The sequence below is a fragment of the Lycium barbarum genome, chromosome 9 (assembly GCF_019175385.1).
Source record: "Lycium barbarum isolate Lr01 chromosome 9, ASM1917538v2, whole genome shotgun sequence".
Taxonomy (NCBI): domain Eukaryota; kingdom Viridiplantae; phylum Streptophyta; class Magnoliopsida; order Solanales; family Solanaceae; genus Lycium; species Lycium barbarum.
In genome coordinates, this window is record NC_083345.1 from 16,399,621 (window position 1) to 16,414,927 (window position 15,307).

At 33.2% G+C, this 15,307-nt stretch overlaps 2 protein-coding genes and 2 long non-coding RNA genes across 4 annotated transcripts; 1 reads left to right on the forward strand and 3 right to left on the reverse strand.

The window, feature by feature from the left end:
* Window positions 1-866: 866 nt before the first annotated feature.
* Window positions 867-6,003, reverse strand: LOC132609512 (uncharacterized). Its single transcript, XR_009570870.1, has 2 exons — window positions 1,390-6,003; window positions 867-1,296 (listed from the first exon to the last, which is right to left on the reverse strand). It is a non-coding gene; the product is annotated as an uncharacterized LOC132609512 (long non-coding RNA).
* Window positions 6,004-6,679: 676 nt separating this feature from the next.
* On the reverse strand, window positions 6,680-8,094 carry LOC132609273 (ethylene-responsive transcription factor ERF071-like). Its single transcript, XM_060323167.1, has 2 exons — window positions 7,749-8,094; window positions 6,680-7,409 (listed from the first exon to the last, which is right to left on the reverse strand). Exons 1-2 carry the CDS (start codon window positions 7,924-7,926, stop codon window positions 6,847-6,849), a joined length of 741 nt encoding a protein of 246 aa, XP_060179150.1. The 5' UTR covers window positions 7,927-8,094; the 3' UTR covers window positions 6,680-6,846.
* On the forward strand, window positions 6,769-14,186 carry LOC132609274 (uncharacterized). The gene is made up of 2 exons (XR_009570772.1): window positions 6,769-6,885; window positions 14,050-14,186. It is a non-coding gene; the product is annotated as an uncharacterized LOC132609274 (long non-coding RNA).
* LOC132609272 (ethylene-responsive transcription factor ERF071-like) lies at window positions 13,886-15,286 on the reverse strand. Its single transcript, XM_060323166.1, has 2 exons — window positions 14,951-15,286; window positions 13,886-14,606 (listed from the first exon to the last, which is right to left on the reverse strand). Exons 1-2 carry the CDS (start codon window positions 15,117-15,119, stop codon window positions 14,011-14,013), a joined length of 765 nt encoding a protein of 254 aa, XP_060179149.1. The 5' UTR covers window positions 15,120-15,286; the 3' UTR covers window positions 13,886-14,010.
* Window positions 15,287-15,307: the final 21 nt, after the last annotated feature.

Here is a 15,307-nt window from a genome sequence, read left to right on the forward strand (position 1 = left end):
TAATGACCACCCCCAAGTACTCTTGGGGGTTTCCATCTATATAAGTAGCCTTTCATTTGTTATTAGACTACATAATTTTCAATGTCGAATAGTACAAATGTAGATTGATCTTTATTCCTTCCAAAGGATTCGAATAGCAGTGGTGATGATAGTTCAAATCATAGCAGCTATTCCAGTGAATCAAGTTTTCTTAATAATAATGATTTCCAACTAGACTATATGAAACCCCACCTTCTTATAGAGCGTAATGATGATTTTTGCAGTGTGAAATATTTAGATCCACGAGAATATTTTTGCGGATTACGCCGAGAATAGGCACATCGGCATGCCGAATCAGAACGTCTTGTTCGTGACCTGAAAAATCTCAACGCTCAAATTCCAACAAGGTACTCAATCACCATACCTCGAGTAGGTCCAAAAACTTGCGAGCTTGCCGTACAAAGGATTAGGAAAGAAAATAACAGAATGCTAGCAAGACGTTGTAGATTTGACATGCTAAAATTGGCCGAAGAACAAGCATCATCAACAAGTAGAGAATTAACATCTACAGAAAAAAGATATGTCTTAAGAAACCCAAAATATTGTTCGGAGATCGATATTGAGGACTTCTATTCTTATGATGATTAGGGGCTATTTTGGTTCACTTTCTTAAATTTTGGGTAATTTAAGTTTCAGACTCGTGCGGTTACTTTGTATTTTTAGTTTATCATGAAGTCACCAATTTGAATATTTTTAGTATGTTTTTAATTTTCTTTGAATGTTGTAGTCTATTATTAATTTAAATAATCTTCTTAGAGTTAATAATACATAAAAATTCAACAAAAAAACAGATAAATTAGTACATAAAGGGTAAGGATTACATAATAAATGAAAACATGCAACTAGTAGCAACAAAGTACATAACAATAACAAAATAAATAGAAAAACAAAATACGTAGAAATATTAAACTTAATAAACAAAATACATAGAAATAATAAACAACAGCAAGATAGCACAAATAATCTTCCAAAATTTCAATTTTTCTTTCAAAACATTTTTCTCGTGTTGAGTTTCTCTCTAAGGTTAGCCTTGAGAAAACTTTATTTTTCTTTGGATTCTTTTAGCAAGACCTCCAAAAGGTCAATCTTTTCTTTAGCTTCCATAAGCTTAAATTGTAAGTCAAACTTCACAGTGTCTCTTGAGATACGTGAAGTTGCGGTATCTCTATCAACAGGAGGCTTTTTAATCTTCGCTGCCACCATTTTATCCACGGGAATGCTATCTTCCCAACGAAAATGTTTGCAACCGCCCATATCCTATAAACATTACAAGAAAATTAGTTTTTAAACGTATAATATGTAGATAATGTGAAAAAAATTTAAATCCTAAAAAAATGTAAAAACACTTACTTAAGGCACATTACAACGCTAAAAACGACGCTCCGGATTATCTTCGGTCCTTGATGGTTTTAGCTAACAATAACGACCACATTCACAAACATCGGGTTTTATAGCAAAGTTTGACGTTTCAGAGCTTTGAGACATGATTTTGAGGTGGGGGGGGGGGGGGGGTGTTATACCCTATTTTAACCGGGATCAAAATAGTTTATAACATTCCGATAATTTCGGGGTTAATTAAAGTCAAGGAGTCACCACCTAATTATTTATGGTGAATTAGGACACTTAAGGTTAATTAAAGTAATTATCTAAATTTAATTTTATTTTAAAGTCTACGAAACCAAAAAGATCTAGGTAAGGGTTCAACTAACTTAAAAGAAAGGTATTAGGCATCCTAAATTCCATTAATAATGGTTAACCGACCGGACTTAATTAAAAAAGCTAAAAAATGTAGATGTAACATTTTACACTATTTAAGAAAAAATCTTTGTAAGCAAAGCTAAAGTTATTGATAGACATCTAAGAATGTTATTTAAAATAGGACTTGTGGGGAAAATAAAGGTATGAATTACGCTTGGAAAAGAATTCATCACTATTAGAAATGGTAATTTATTGCCTTTGAATAGAATTACCATAAAACTTAAAAACGTTTTATAAAATAATGTTAAGTTATAATTTAAAGTAGGTGGATAGTCTTTAGTAGGACACTTATGATAATTAATTAAGCTAAGTGTGATACGAAAAATGCAAACATTTTATATATCACGATAGGTGATAATAGTTTGAATATATATGTATAAGTATAATATAGAGTGTATAGTCGGTAAGTATAATGTTCAGGAAAACGTATTTGCTTTTCAAGAAAAGAACTTTATTTGCTTTTCAAGAAAAGAACTTTAATTTGGCAGGACATTTTAGCCGATGACAAAATTTCGAACCAATGTCATTTGGTTCAAATTTCAATTCAAAGCTTAAACTCTCATGTTTACTAATCCTCTTAAGAAATTAGTCTTACCAGGCGATATCTACAAGTTTAAAACTCTCACTACGAAGATTAGAAAGACAACTATTTATTAGCTAAAGGTCAAAATACTAAGGAGTCTCTGTTTTTATACAGCTAAAGTCACGTCCAAGATAAACAACGATAATTTAATCAAACAACAAACAACAAATCATATAAAAAGATTAGATGGAGAGGGGATAAAATAATTGACTTGAATCCGACTCCTGTGAAAGGAGGGAATCCTTTCAATGTTGCTATTTAATGAAGAGACCGAGAGAAGGTGATGTATGACTTCTTATGGCAGCGGTGTCGTGGAGTCTCAAAGTAAAACTCGTCGGCCCGGGCATGTCATGCAAACAAAGAAAGAAAATGTAAAGGATTAGAAAGAAATCCCGATTAAGGAAATTACGGAAGATAAAGAAGAAAGTTAAAGAAACTGGAATGGCAACAATACCCTCAAAATAAATTTTAATGAAGAAAAATAGGCAGGAGCACAAACAATGTTTTTACTCGTAAATTCTTTCAGCACATATAAAATCACCTAACACATATTAGTCCATGCCCAAACAAGAATGTATTGCTGATGCTACTTATCGGCAGGCTATGAATAATGCTGTAATTTGGAATATGCAAGAGGGAGCTATGTAAAACACTATGAAAACAGAACAGATTTCAGACCAAACGACAGAAGACACTATGAAAACAGAACAGATTTCAGACCAAACGACAGAAGACACTATGAAAACAGCGACTTATAAATAGGCTGAAACTCCAACTTAAAGCAAATTCAGACCAAACGAGAGGGCTGCTGCCATCAAACAGCAGCTGAAACCATGTTTTCTCACCAAGCCAAGTTCTCAAAATAAGAGTGCACATCAATCATTTTAGCCTTGAGACAAAAGTTTAGTGATTGATTTTAGCTATTCCAATCGGCATTTTCAACAGAGGAAAGATTAAGGGAGTAACTTTGATTCACTAAAAGTAAACAAAAACCAAATGATATGCTTTACACGTCTTTAAGAAAATAGAGATGGCAGACCATTAAACTTTACTATTAACAATTAACATAATCCTACAGTAGTGTACCATCACCTAGTATTGACAACATTACAGACCTTTACAACAGCCCACCTAATTAATTGATACTAACCACCAAATCCAACGACGTAAATGCCACAGCCATAAACTTAACAGAATAATAGATGCCACTAATGGAATAGGATAACATAACAACAGTAGCTTCACCAAGCGTTGGGCCTTTTAGACAAGTATAAAAGACAACTACAAAGGCCTGTCTCTATTTAGTATCACCAGCCTTCTCAACGAACTGAAGGAAGAATTCCACACGCAAGCCAAGTATTTCATACAAACACCCACATGTTTATGAGAATTTCCTCACTAGACAAAAAATCTTAGAGTTGGAATCAAAATCAAAACAAACAGAATATTGTCATCATTTGATCGCAGATAAGCACACAGAACTCCTTTCTTAGCACTGTCATCTTCACTTACATGTTCTATTGTTTTCAGGTAGCTTGCAGATTACAGGTACTTGGACATAGAAAAGGCATTTTAGAAAATATATTCATAACTGACTAAACAAAACAGAGAACCAAACAAAATTAAACCTGATGAAACAAAATTCTAATCCGTGGCTTCCAACACGTTAAATAAGCATCATTATTATATATTTCAGAAACTAAAAAAAACAATGGTCTCAGATATTACCTTTTGTTGGTGCAGTGAACTGGTGTGGGAGTCTCAGATCTTCGCTCGATCACGACGAACTCGAATTCAACAAAGGAAAAAAAGAAAATGTAAAACTGATGTAGACTTAACAGAAATCGCAACTGAAAATTGGATTTTTGTTGAAACCCTAGTTATATTGGAAACCCCTTTTAACCCGAAAATCTTGACAGAAAACGAAAGTGCCCCTTTTTAAAAAAAAAAAGTGAAGCCGTGTTTCGATAATCCTCCTCTTTTCGGATGAGGACTTGAGATTATTTATAAGTGAAGCTCCCACTCTAGGGTTTCGTTTTTGGGCGGGATTTTAATCTGAATAGCTGTTTGAAAACGAATCCAAAATAGACCCGTTTGAATCTCAATATTGAAGGCGTTTTCGAGCCAATTCAAAGGGTTGACTTGGATTATATCCGCAAATGGATCGACCACTTATGATCCTTTCAGATCGACATGTGTTTGAAGCTGGAAAAGGATTCATTTCCTCTGTCGAAGACAGAAAACTCAGGTAAAGCAAACATATAGACGTTTTTTGTATCAAAATGGTGTGGACAGAACTGTGTAAGGTTAAAGGTGGTTAGGGATTTTAGCTGAAAAGGGAGAGGAGAGAGGAGAGAAGACGACAAGAGAATGGGGGGAGAGAGAGAGAGAGAGAGTAGGGTGCGGTGTTAGTTTGGTTGAAGGGGTTAGGGTTAGACGATGAAGTGGTATAATGCGTTGGGCCGGTCGGGTCGTGGGGACTTAATTGGGCTGGACTGGGTAATTTTAGGCGGGTAGTTGGTCCGAAAGTTTTAGGGGTAATGGGCTGGTCGTTTGGGCCATTTATTTGGCTGAAAATATGGATCCTTACTCCTCTATTTAATTATTTTTTGGGCTTCTAACTTAATAACTAGTGCAATACGTATTATGTGAAGAAAAATAGTAATTAATATGTAGAAAGTAAAGGATTTAATAAATTAAAATTAATTTAACTAGTACAAATCCTAAAATGAAACGATGACGAACCATTTAAAATTTGTGATAAAGTAATACTAGTAATATTGATAGTAGAATAGTGAAAATGACAGTAACGATGTTAATAGTAGTAGAAAATAAAAAATAGTAGTGAAAACAAAGTATTTAGCTCGTTAATAAATTTAAAGCCCAAGGAAATAAATTAGAATAAAGGAGGGACAAAATTGGGTGTCAACAGGGGGGCCTAAAGTATGTTGAAAGAGTGAAAATGGAGGAGGTGAAGAAGAGTAGCTTGGAAAATGAAGCTGGGCGGAATTTATTGAATCTCTATTGCGCACTAATTTAGTGCGCAATAGGGCAAAATTGCAAAATTACAGTTTGGTCCTATTGCGCACTAAATTAGTGCGCAAATGTTACTTCAATAGTTTTTTTTTTTTTGTATTTTAGTACTTTTTGACACTTTTTAAATTAAAAAAGTTGTGGACTCTATTACACGCGGGTATTGTTATAGAGATTTGTTACTTTATATCGGATCCCTTCGCAAGGACAAATGAAAATAAAACAATGTCGGTGAAATTAAATGTAGTTAGTTAGGCACTAGGCAAGTACAAGCAATACGTGTGTAGGAATCAGAATTTCACAAAGGCATTGCAACTTGCAAGTAGTACCACTATTTTATTACCAAAGCGAGGTGCGCATTTGGTTTTACATAAAAAACCGGCAGCGCCCAAGTTTTCATCCTGCCTGTCATCTGTGTTAAGGACAATTTGAGTTTTGCATCAACATGACAATGACATGCACATTTCCAAATTTTTCGTTTTGCTTTCCATTCCACGTGTCGTATAGTTGCTGACAATTAACACCTTTTCCAAATCTAAACACCTTTTTATTTACCTGTCTCGGTTGAACATTCCAAAGATGGAACTGTTGAGTTTTACTCACCAAAATTGTGTAATTAAGTATTTAAATTACTTGTAATTCATTATTCATTCTCTTCAATTTTTTTGTTAGAGCACCAACTCATATATCCGCTAGAATATGAATTTGGAAGTGTTAATTGGTCCTTCTATCTAATAAATGACTACCAAAGAAAAATAAAAATTTGAGATTAGAGGAAATATCAACAAATCATTAACAATTGCAACGAGGAATTTCCATGATTGACAATTCCAGAAACAAACTTCTAGAATTTTTTGATTGTCAAAGGGATACAAGCAGTTGAATATATCTTTGTCTATCCTGCGTAGTCTGGTCTTCGCAAGATTATCATTATTAGCTTTGACCAAAAGTTACCAATGATCTCTTTGACAGAGACAAATGAAGTGATTATAAATCCTTTCTAAATTACAAGGAAACGATTTTTTTTTCCACAAATAAAAAATAAAATTAATAAGATTCTCTCTTAAGTCATTTAAAGGAGCGAATTTAATTAATGACTAACTTCAACAACTTATAAAATTATTATTCCAGTATTAAAGGGATACATACAAGCAGTTGAATAAAGCTTTTTTTCTCTGCATTTAGAGATACCAGGGTATATTCTGCTCAAGTATACCATGAAGAAACACCAATCTACAAAACACATGATCAAAAAGAAGCCAAAGCTTAATACAAAAACACTAGAATTCAAAATTAAGAAAGTAACGAACTACAAACATAGTTTTACACAATTGATTAAAATTAAACTCCTAAATAGAAAAACGAAAGATGCAACAATTTAACAAAAAAAATCAATTAACAAAAAAAAATCAAACTTCAATATTATAACTAGGTTATGGACACTGTTGAACTGCATCATCGAAACTCCAAAGGTCCATCGAGCCACCGCCCACAACGCCTTCCACCACGGCCACTGATTGCCCATCAACATAAGGTATCTCATAAAACTTCATCAATGACTCATAAGCCATCAACTCCTCAGACAATTTCAACACTTCGTTATTCTCTGCTTTTTGCTCCTCAGATGAAGTACTTTTGTTAGCTATAGTTGGATATTCCATAACAGGTTCATTGTTTTCGACCGAGTAGAAGCCATAACAGTTAGTATTTGACAGATCATATGATTCGTAAACAATGTTATGACGAGGTTGTTGATGACTGGACTGATCTTCGTCGTTAGGGAAATTAACTTTGGCTTTTTTGCCCCTGATTTTACGAGCTTCTTTGTCATAAGCTCTAGCAGCTTCTTCAGCAGTGTTGAAAGTACCTAACCAAACCCGGACACCTTTTCTCGGGTCACGGATTTCAGCTGCCCATTTACCCCATGGCCTTTGTCGGATTCCCCGGTAAAGATTCTTCCTTTGCCTCTTCTTTGTTTTCTGGATCTGCTCACTACCTGTTTCGTAGAAATGCATAAGCGACCTTAAAAAACTGCGCTTAAAAAACTGTCACATTTTCGCAAGTTTCACACTCTATATCAAACTGTTCTCTCTGAATTATCACCATCTATATATTAAAAACACCTAGTTAACTAAATGGTGATAATTCATGTAGAAAAAAGAGAAAGCTAATAGTTAGTCTAGTCAAGCTTTAAGGTGTGTTTTGATATCTAGTTGGGTTTAGTTTAAATAGAAAAAGGATCGAAATGCAGGAAAAAGTAATAGTTGATGTGTGCTTTTACTAATTAGCTCAAAAAAACAAAAACAAATGCATAAGCTCAAGTTTAATTCATTACCTGTAGAGGGTTGAGCTCGTTTGTTCTTGGAAGGAACATTTTCGGTGGAGAATGGCTTTGAAAATGAAGAATTTAGAGAATTTAGCCAGAAATCTGCAGAGCTTGGCCATAAATCGGTGGATGATACACGGCGGTCACGGCGAGGAATGATATCAGCAAGAATTGCACCACCACACATTTTAGTGTAGTTAAAACCTTCTTCTTTTTTCGCTTCTTAAAATGGCAGACACAAAAGATTGATTAGAAATGAAAAGGGATTTTGATTATTTTTACGAAGGTCGAGTTGATTTTTGTATAACAATAGAGATGTGTAGAGAAGTTTGGTTTTGAGTGTGTAGATAAAATAGGGGGGCTGACATGTATTTGTAGTGTTGTGGGAGGAGCTATAACTTGTGGTTGGTGACAGCTCCAAGTGCTGAAGTTTCGTGCCGTGTACCTTTTCTTTGGGTTCTTCGTATCCCTACTGTTAATTTGGATTTACTTGGTGAACAAGTTGGTAAAGATATCCAAGGATACAAAAAAAAATAAAAAATATAAAGTTCACAAAATAATCTAGATAAAAAATAATCTCGATACCTGCAAGAGGTGGTCGTGTTGATTGAGCAAGTGATATTGGAATTAGGATCAGTGGCGGATTCAGAATTTTAACTCAGGGAGTTTGAAAAAAATAACAAAAATTAAATATAAAAAATAATGTTGTTGATAAGAATCAAACCTATAGCAGACAATTTTGAATACTCTAAACCACTTGAGCTAACATTTTACATTTATTGAGGGTGTTCAAAAGCTAATATATATACATAAACACAAAAAATCTACGAGGGTGTTCGGGTAAACACCCTTGGTTGGCTGTGCATCCGCCCCTGATTAGGATGGGATCTCAAATTCGAAACACACTGCGTGCTTTCTCGTCAAGCTCGTCGCACGGGGTTTTGCTTAGTGCAGTTTATCTCTCTTATATGATTTGTGAGCTATATAACGGAGTGCAGTTTATCTTTTCCGTACCCGAAGAATAGCAGTTGCATATTCCATTATCAATAAAGAATTAAAAAAATGACAATTTCGATATAAACGTCATTTGGTCATCGAAATTAGGAAACATAATTTCGGTAAATATTTAAAATTATTTTATCTCGCGTTTTGTTAGAATTTTTATTTTAAAATAAGCAATAATATGATTATTTTATATGATCATATATATGACCATACGTTTGATATTATTTTTATATATTAGCTTCAACATGAGATATTAAAATCTTACTCTTAAGTATCACGAATCTCAAGTTAAAATCTGATAGGTACAATGATTGCGTCCTAGTGGAAAAGTAAAGCAGACGAAAATTTGAACTAAGAAAATTGTTAAACTGTGTTATTATAGAAAAATGGTGACTAGCCCGTTTGGATTGACTTATAAGTTGTTTATGAGTTGTTTATAAACTGTTTTTAGCTTTTTTGAGTGTTTGATTGGCTAGCTTAAAGTTATTTGTGCTTAAAATTAGCTCAGAAAAATAATTGGGCTCATTTAACTTAGTTTATTTAAAGCAGCTTATAAGCTAAAAAAAAAATTAAACTACCCAACTTAATTTTTTTAGCTTATAAGCTATTTGCTGCTTATAAGCATAAGCCCATCCAATCAGGCTCTAAGAGCTTTGTTTCGTCCTTAAATCTTTTATAAGAAGTTTCTTAAATCGTGATGTGTCAAAAACATTTAAGACGTGACTTGATCTACGGTATGACCAGTCAATTTGGATGGTGAATTGTGTTAAGTTGGGGGTTTAGCTGGTCTGTTTTTTGACATTGAATTATTGTTGAGCCTGATTAAACTAATTTTAAACACTACATTACTATTGTATTCAAACATTATTTACTGTTTCAACCCAGAAAAATCGTCATTTCTTACCCAACAACGAAAAAGACTTCCATTCATAAGTGAGGAGTTGCATTTCTTCTTTTAATTTCTAGTAACTAAGAGCCCGTTTGGATTGGCTTGTAAGTTGCTGAAAACTTGAGTGTTTGACTGGCCAGCTTAAAGCCATTTTGTGCTTAAAATAAGTCCAAAAAAATAATTGGGCTCGAAAATAGGAGTGTTTGGTTGGCCAGCTTAAAGCTATTTTGCGCTTAAAATAAGCCCAAAAAAATAATTGAGCTCGTTTAGCTTAGTTTATTTAAAGCAGTTTATAAATTGAAAACAACTTATAAGCCCAAAAAAAAACATTTTTTTGCACGGATTGCCCTTCTTTTGGGGTGGTCTTTAAATTTTGCCCCTCATATTTGTGGTCTTTAAATTATGCCCCTCATATTGCTAGTCTTTAATTTTTGCTCTTCGCATTGCAACTCTGAGCGTTCACGCAGAAATCATAAGGTTTTGAGTTCGAACTCCCGCTCAAGCATAACTTAAAAAAAAATTGCAAGACAAAGTTTGGGTCTTGTGTATGCCGGACCCGGCATACACTTGTTAAGGAATTAACAAATTTATGCCGGACCCGGCATACTCATGCCTTATGGGCAGACTTGGCATAAGTATGTCAGGTCCGACATAACTTTGGTAATTCCTTAACAAGTTTATGCCGGTGGGGGCATACTTAAGGGCAAACTTTTATGCCGGACCCGGCATAAACTTGTGAAGGAATTACCAAATTTATGCCGGATTCGGCATACTTATGCCAAGTCTGCCCATAAGGCATAAGTATGTCGGGTCCGGCATAACTTTGGTAATTCCTTCACAAGTGTATGCCGATGGGGGCATAGCGAAATTTAAACTCTGTCTTGCGTTTTTTTTTTTTTTTTTAATTTTGACTGTGTGGGGGTTCGAACCTGGAACCCATGGGTTTTAGCCGAAGGACAAAATTTAAAGACCACCCCAAAAGAAGGGCAATTCACAAAAAATAAGTTGGGCTAGTTTATAAGTTGTTTTCAGTTTATAAGCTGCTTTTTTTAAGCTCATCCAAACAAGCTCTAAATACTAGTAGAAAATAACTTTGTCACAATTATTTTTGAAAATGGCTTCCGTGGGACCATCACACGTCAGCTCTCGCATTTTCTTAACATCTTCCACTTTCTTCAATTCGGAGCAGTACGAATGGGAAAGATACAACTTGATACATAATTAATTAATTAAATACTCAACACTTAAAACATAGTTACTATGAGCCGTTTGGACATGATTTTATCTTAGATGAAATCATGTTTGAATATGTAATTTAATTTTTTTAAATTGCAGCTTTTTTATAAATATAAAAATTCCACAAATTATAAAAATTATCAAAAAAAATTTAATTCTTATACAATCTTACCAAATGAGTAAATCATAGTTCATAATAAAATTAATACGCTACTAGAAGGCCTTTTTAAAAAATACAACATCAATTGATCAAACTTTAGTTCAATAAAAGTTGGTAGAATTTAATATGGTTGGTGGGAGTAATTAATTGTTGAAAATATTTTACCAACTTGCAGATTAATATTTAATACAATGGTTGGTAAATATGATTGATAAATATATCTACCAACTTATGGGTCTTTTTTTACAAAATATAAATGTATGAGTCAAATTTTACATTTATATTTTTTGAAATCATGATTTTAAATCCTAAATCATATCTTTTTAGCTGATTTGAGATTTTATCTCATGAGATAAAATTACAGGTGAAATCGCATGCCCAAATACTAATTTTATCTTATGATTTCATTTTAATGTCCAAACGCCCGTTAAAGAACAACAAAAGTCAGAGTTGCTAAGGTCCAAAGCTAGCTTAATTAACCCTACAAATTAGACGGGCTCATGACCCCAGTTGATTATTGAAGATGCCCCCTTATCCCTTAATCTCCAACTTAGTTTTATAATAAAAATATAATTGACATGCTTTTTAGTTATAAACCTATGGGCTTAGCATATTGTGTTATGTAACTTATTCGAGTAATATTTTGATTGGTTGACTTGAATGTCTGTCGTCAAACATGCATGCTGGCTTTGAATTAGCCAGCTGGCTTCCCCTAATGACAACTTGATCTATATTTTTTTTTTTGTGCGGAGTGCCCTTCAAATGCCCTGATCTTTAGTTGTTGCCCTCAAATGGCTGGTTATTAATTTTGCCCTTCGCTTAAATTTTTTAAATTCTGGATTCGAACTCTCACTTAATCAAAAATTTAAAAAAAAAATGTCACATGCAACTTGAATTCGCAAGATAGAATTTTGCCTTTAAAATTCTGCCTTAAGGTAAAGTTTGCTAAGGTTGAATTTGCTTAGGCATAATTTATAGTCAAACTCTATTCCATCAGATATAATTTGCCTGCAAACTCTGTCTTAAGATAGAGTTTTGCAAGTAAACTATGCTTTAGCAAACTCTACTTGCCGGTAGAGTTTTGAGGGTAAAATTCTGCCTTGTAAATTCAAACTCTACCTTGCAATTTTTATTCTATTTTTAACTGAGCGGGGTTCGAACTCGAAACCAAATAATTTTTAGCGAAGGGCAAAGTTAAAAATTTCAAATTTGAGGGGCAAAAATTAAATACCACCCCCAAATAAGGGCATTCATGCGAATTGCCCCTTGATATATAGTGTATAGACTGAGTGTTAATTGGCCCGTGCTAGCTCCGGGCCCAAACCGACATCAAAAATTTTATTTACGGATATTTTTGTAATAAAGTTTGCTCTTGGTTCTTTGTTTTTGTAACATCAATTTGACACTTTTAAAACACTTCTAAAATATTAAAATACAAAAACGTATATGAAAATGAAAGGAAAACATTTTTATTAGAGCCTGTTTGGAAAGCCACCTGGTAATTGGAACTGGTGTAATTACTAGGGTAGTAGTTACATAGTGTAATTACACAGTAGTATAGTCACAACGATCTGTTTGTTTGTCATGATGTAATTACATGCATACCGTTTAGTTGCACAAGTGTAATTACTCAGTTAGTTTAATTTAAAAATAAAATTTAATTATAAAAAATGTAAAATTAATATTTAAAAAATATTTGCCTTTATGAATGATATTAAATTATTTATTTAATAATACATTATTTCTTGAAAATATATTAATTAATAATCATATATTTATAACAAATATTGTAAAAAAATAATTGATATATATTTTTCCAATTAATAATATTTAATTTTAATTAATCATAAAACTTAAAAGAAGACTTTTTTGTGAGAACGTCACGGATTGGATGTTTGACAAAAAAATAAAATTTATAAATATAATGCCATAAAATTATTCAAATGTTTGATACAAAAAATCCATTAAATGTAAGAGAAAAAGAAATAACATGCAATGTGAAAGCAAATAGCTTAAAATTGAAAATATAACCTAAATTCAAAATTCAAAAGAAAAAGTTTAACATAATACTCTTATGTCAAATTCCAACATTATATAAGTAAGTTTCAACGTAACTTAAGTAAATTATTCAAAAGAAAGGAAAAGTATAAGTCTATAACCTCATTCACAACGAAATTCTACTTTAATAACGTCACTTGACATGCCAGGTTTGTTAATGACTAATTTTTTCTAATATTAAGAGGTGTAGTTTCAAAAATTAGAATATTAACACGGTAATGCTAAATAAATAAAATAAAAAATATGAATAATTCATGGAACCATGAGAACTAAAGGTTGGGACTGAAAAAAAAAGGGAACTGAAAAATAAATAATATAAAAAAGAAAATACATTTTAAAAAATAAAAATAATTAAAGTAAAAAATGAAAACAATAGAAATAGAAAATAAATTAAAAATCAAAAGGAATTAAAATAATAGAAATAAAAAGAAATTAAAATAAACAAAAAAAAAGTAACTTTGTAATTAACATTGACTAGTTTGTCCATTTTCACATATTATACTTTCTGGGTCATCATTCTGTGGCGCTCTTCTGCTTGTTGAGCGTGTTTATCTGATACGTTATGCTCAAGTCCAAGAAGAAGAAGGCGTGATGTGTGGCTGTGGCAAGTCCATTTTTTCGCTCTATCAAGTTCATGATAATTGATAGTCTTTTCTATTTTAGCCACATAGATTTTTCTCTATTATTGGGTTCACTATTATTTGGAACCTCTAGATATGATTTTTAGTTGTCACTACTTACTACATACAGACTAATGATGACCTGGATTGTGCTTAAATGAAGCAGTGAAGATTCGTATAGTCGAATCCAATTTATTCGAGATTGAGTCATCGTTATTGTTGTTGTTACTACTACTCACTACATAGAGACATTAGACAAAAAAGGGGAAAAAAAAATCAAACTTCAATATTATAGTAACTAGTTTATGGACACTGTTGAACTGCATCATCGAAACTCCAAAGGTCCATCGGGCCACCGCCCACAACGCCTTCCACCACCGGATTCACCGTCGCCGCCACTGATTGCCCATCAACATAAGGTATCTCATAAAACTTCATCAATGACTCGTAAGGCATCAACTCCTCAGACAATTTCAACACTTCGTTATTCTCTGCTTTTTGCTCCTCACATGAAGTACTTTTGTTAGCTATAATTGGATATTCCATAACAGGTTCATTGTTTTCGACCGAGTAAAAGCCATAACAGTTAGTTTTTGACTGGTCATTAGAAGTCGTATCATAGGATTCGTAACCAATGTCATTACGAGGTTGTTGATAACTGTAGTGATTATCATCCTCGTTGGGGAAATTAACTTTGGCTTTTTTACCCCTGATTTCACGAGCTTCTTTGTCATAAGCTCTAGCAGCTTCTTCAGCAGTGTTGAAAGTACCTAACCAAACCCGGACACCTTTTCTCGGGTCACGGATTTCAGCTGCCCATTTACCCCATGGTCGCTGTCGGATTCCCCTGTAAAGATTCTTCCTTTGCCTCTTTTTGGTTTTCTGGATCTGCTCACTACCTGTTTCGTAGAAATGCATAAGTGAACTTAAAAATCTGTCACTTTTTTGCAATTTTCGCACTCTATATCGGTTGTTCTCTCTCAACTATCATCATCTATATATTAAAAATACTTAGTTAAGTAGATAGTGATAATTCAAGTAGAAAAAAAAAAGTTGATAGTTAATCTAGTCAAACTTAGCTGATAGTTAGTCTAGTCAAAGTTTCTAGGTGTGTTTTGATACCTAGTTAGTGATAGTTTAAGTAGAAAAAAAAAAAGCGAAACTCAGGAAAAAATAATAGTTAAGATGTGTTTTTACTAATTAGCTTAAAAAAACATGCATAAGCTCAGGTTTAATTCATTACCTCTAGAGGATTGAGCTCGTTGGTTCTTGGAAGGAACATTTTCGGTGGAGAGTGGCTTTGAAAATGAAGAATTTAGCCAGAAATCTGCAGAACTTGGCCATAAGTCGGTAGATGACAAACGGCGGTCACGGCGAGGAATGATATCAGCAAGAATTGCACCACCACACATTTTAGTGTAGTTAAAACTCTTTTTTTCTTTCTTAAAATGGCAGAAACAAAAGATTGATTTGGAAATGAAAAGGGATTTTGATTATTTTTGTGAAGGTCGAGTAGTTTTTTGTATAACAAGAGAGATGTGTAGAGAAGTTTGGTTTTGGGTGTGTAGAGAAAATAGGAGGGCCAAGATGTATTTATAGT

Bases quoted from the DNA above. Each gene is read 5' to 3' on its own strand.
- LOC132609273 (XM_060323167.1), bottom strand. From the start codon at position 7,926: ATGTGTGGTGGTGCAATTCTTGCTGATATCATTCCTCGCCGTGACCGC. The intron at 7,410-7,748 runs GTAATGAATTAA...TCTACGAAACAG, and splicing joins ACGAGCTCAACCCTCTACAG to GTAGTGAGCAGATCCAGAAA.
- LOC132609272 (XM_060323166.1), bottom strand. From the start codon at position 15,119: ATGTGTGGTGGTGCAATTCTTGCTGATATCATTCCTCGCCGTGACCGC. The intron at 14,607-14,950 runs GTAATGAATTAA...TCTACGAAACAG, and splicing joins ACGAGCTCAATCCTCTAGAG to GTAGTGAGCAGATCCAGAAA.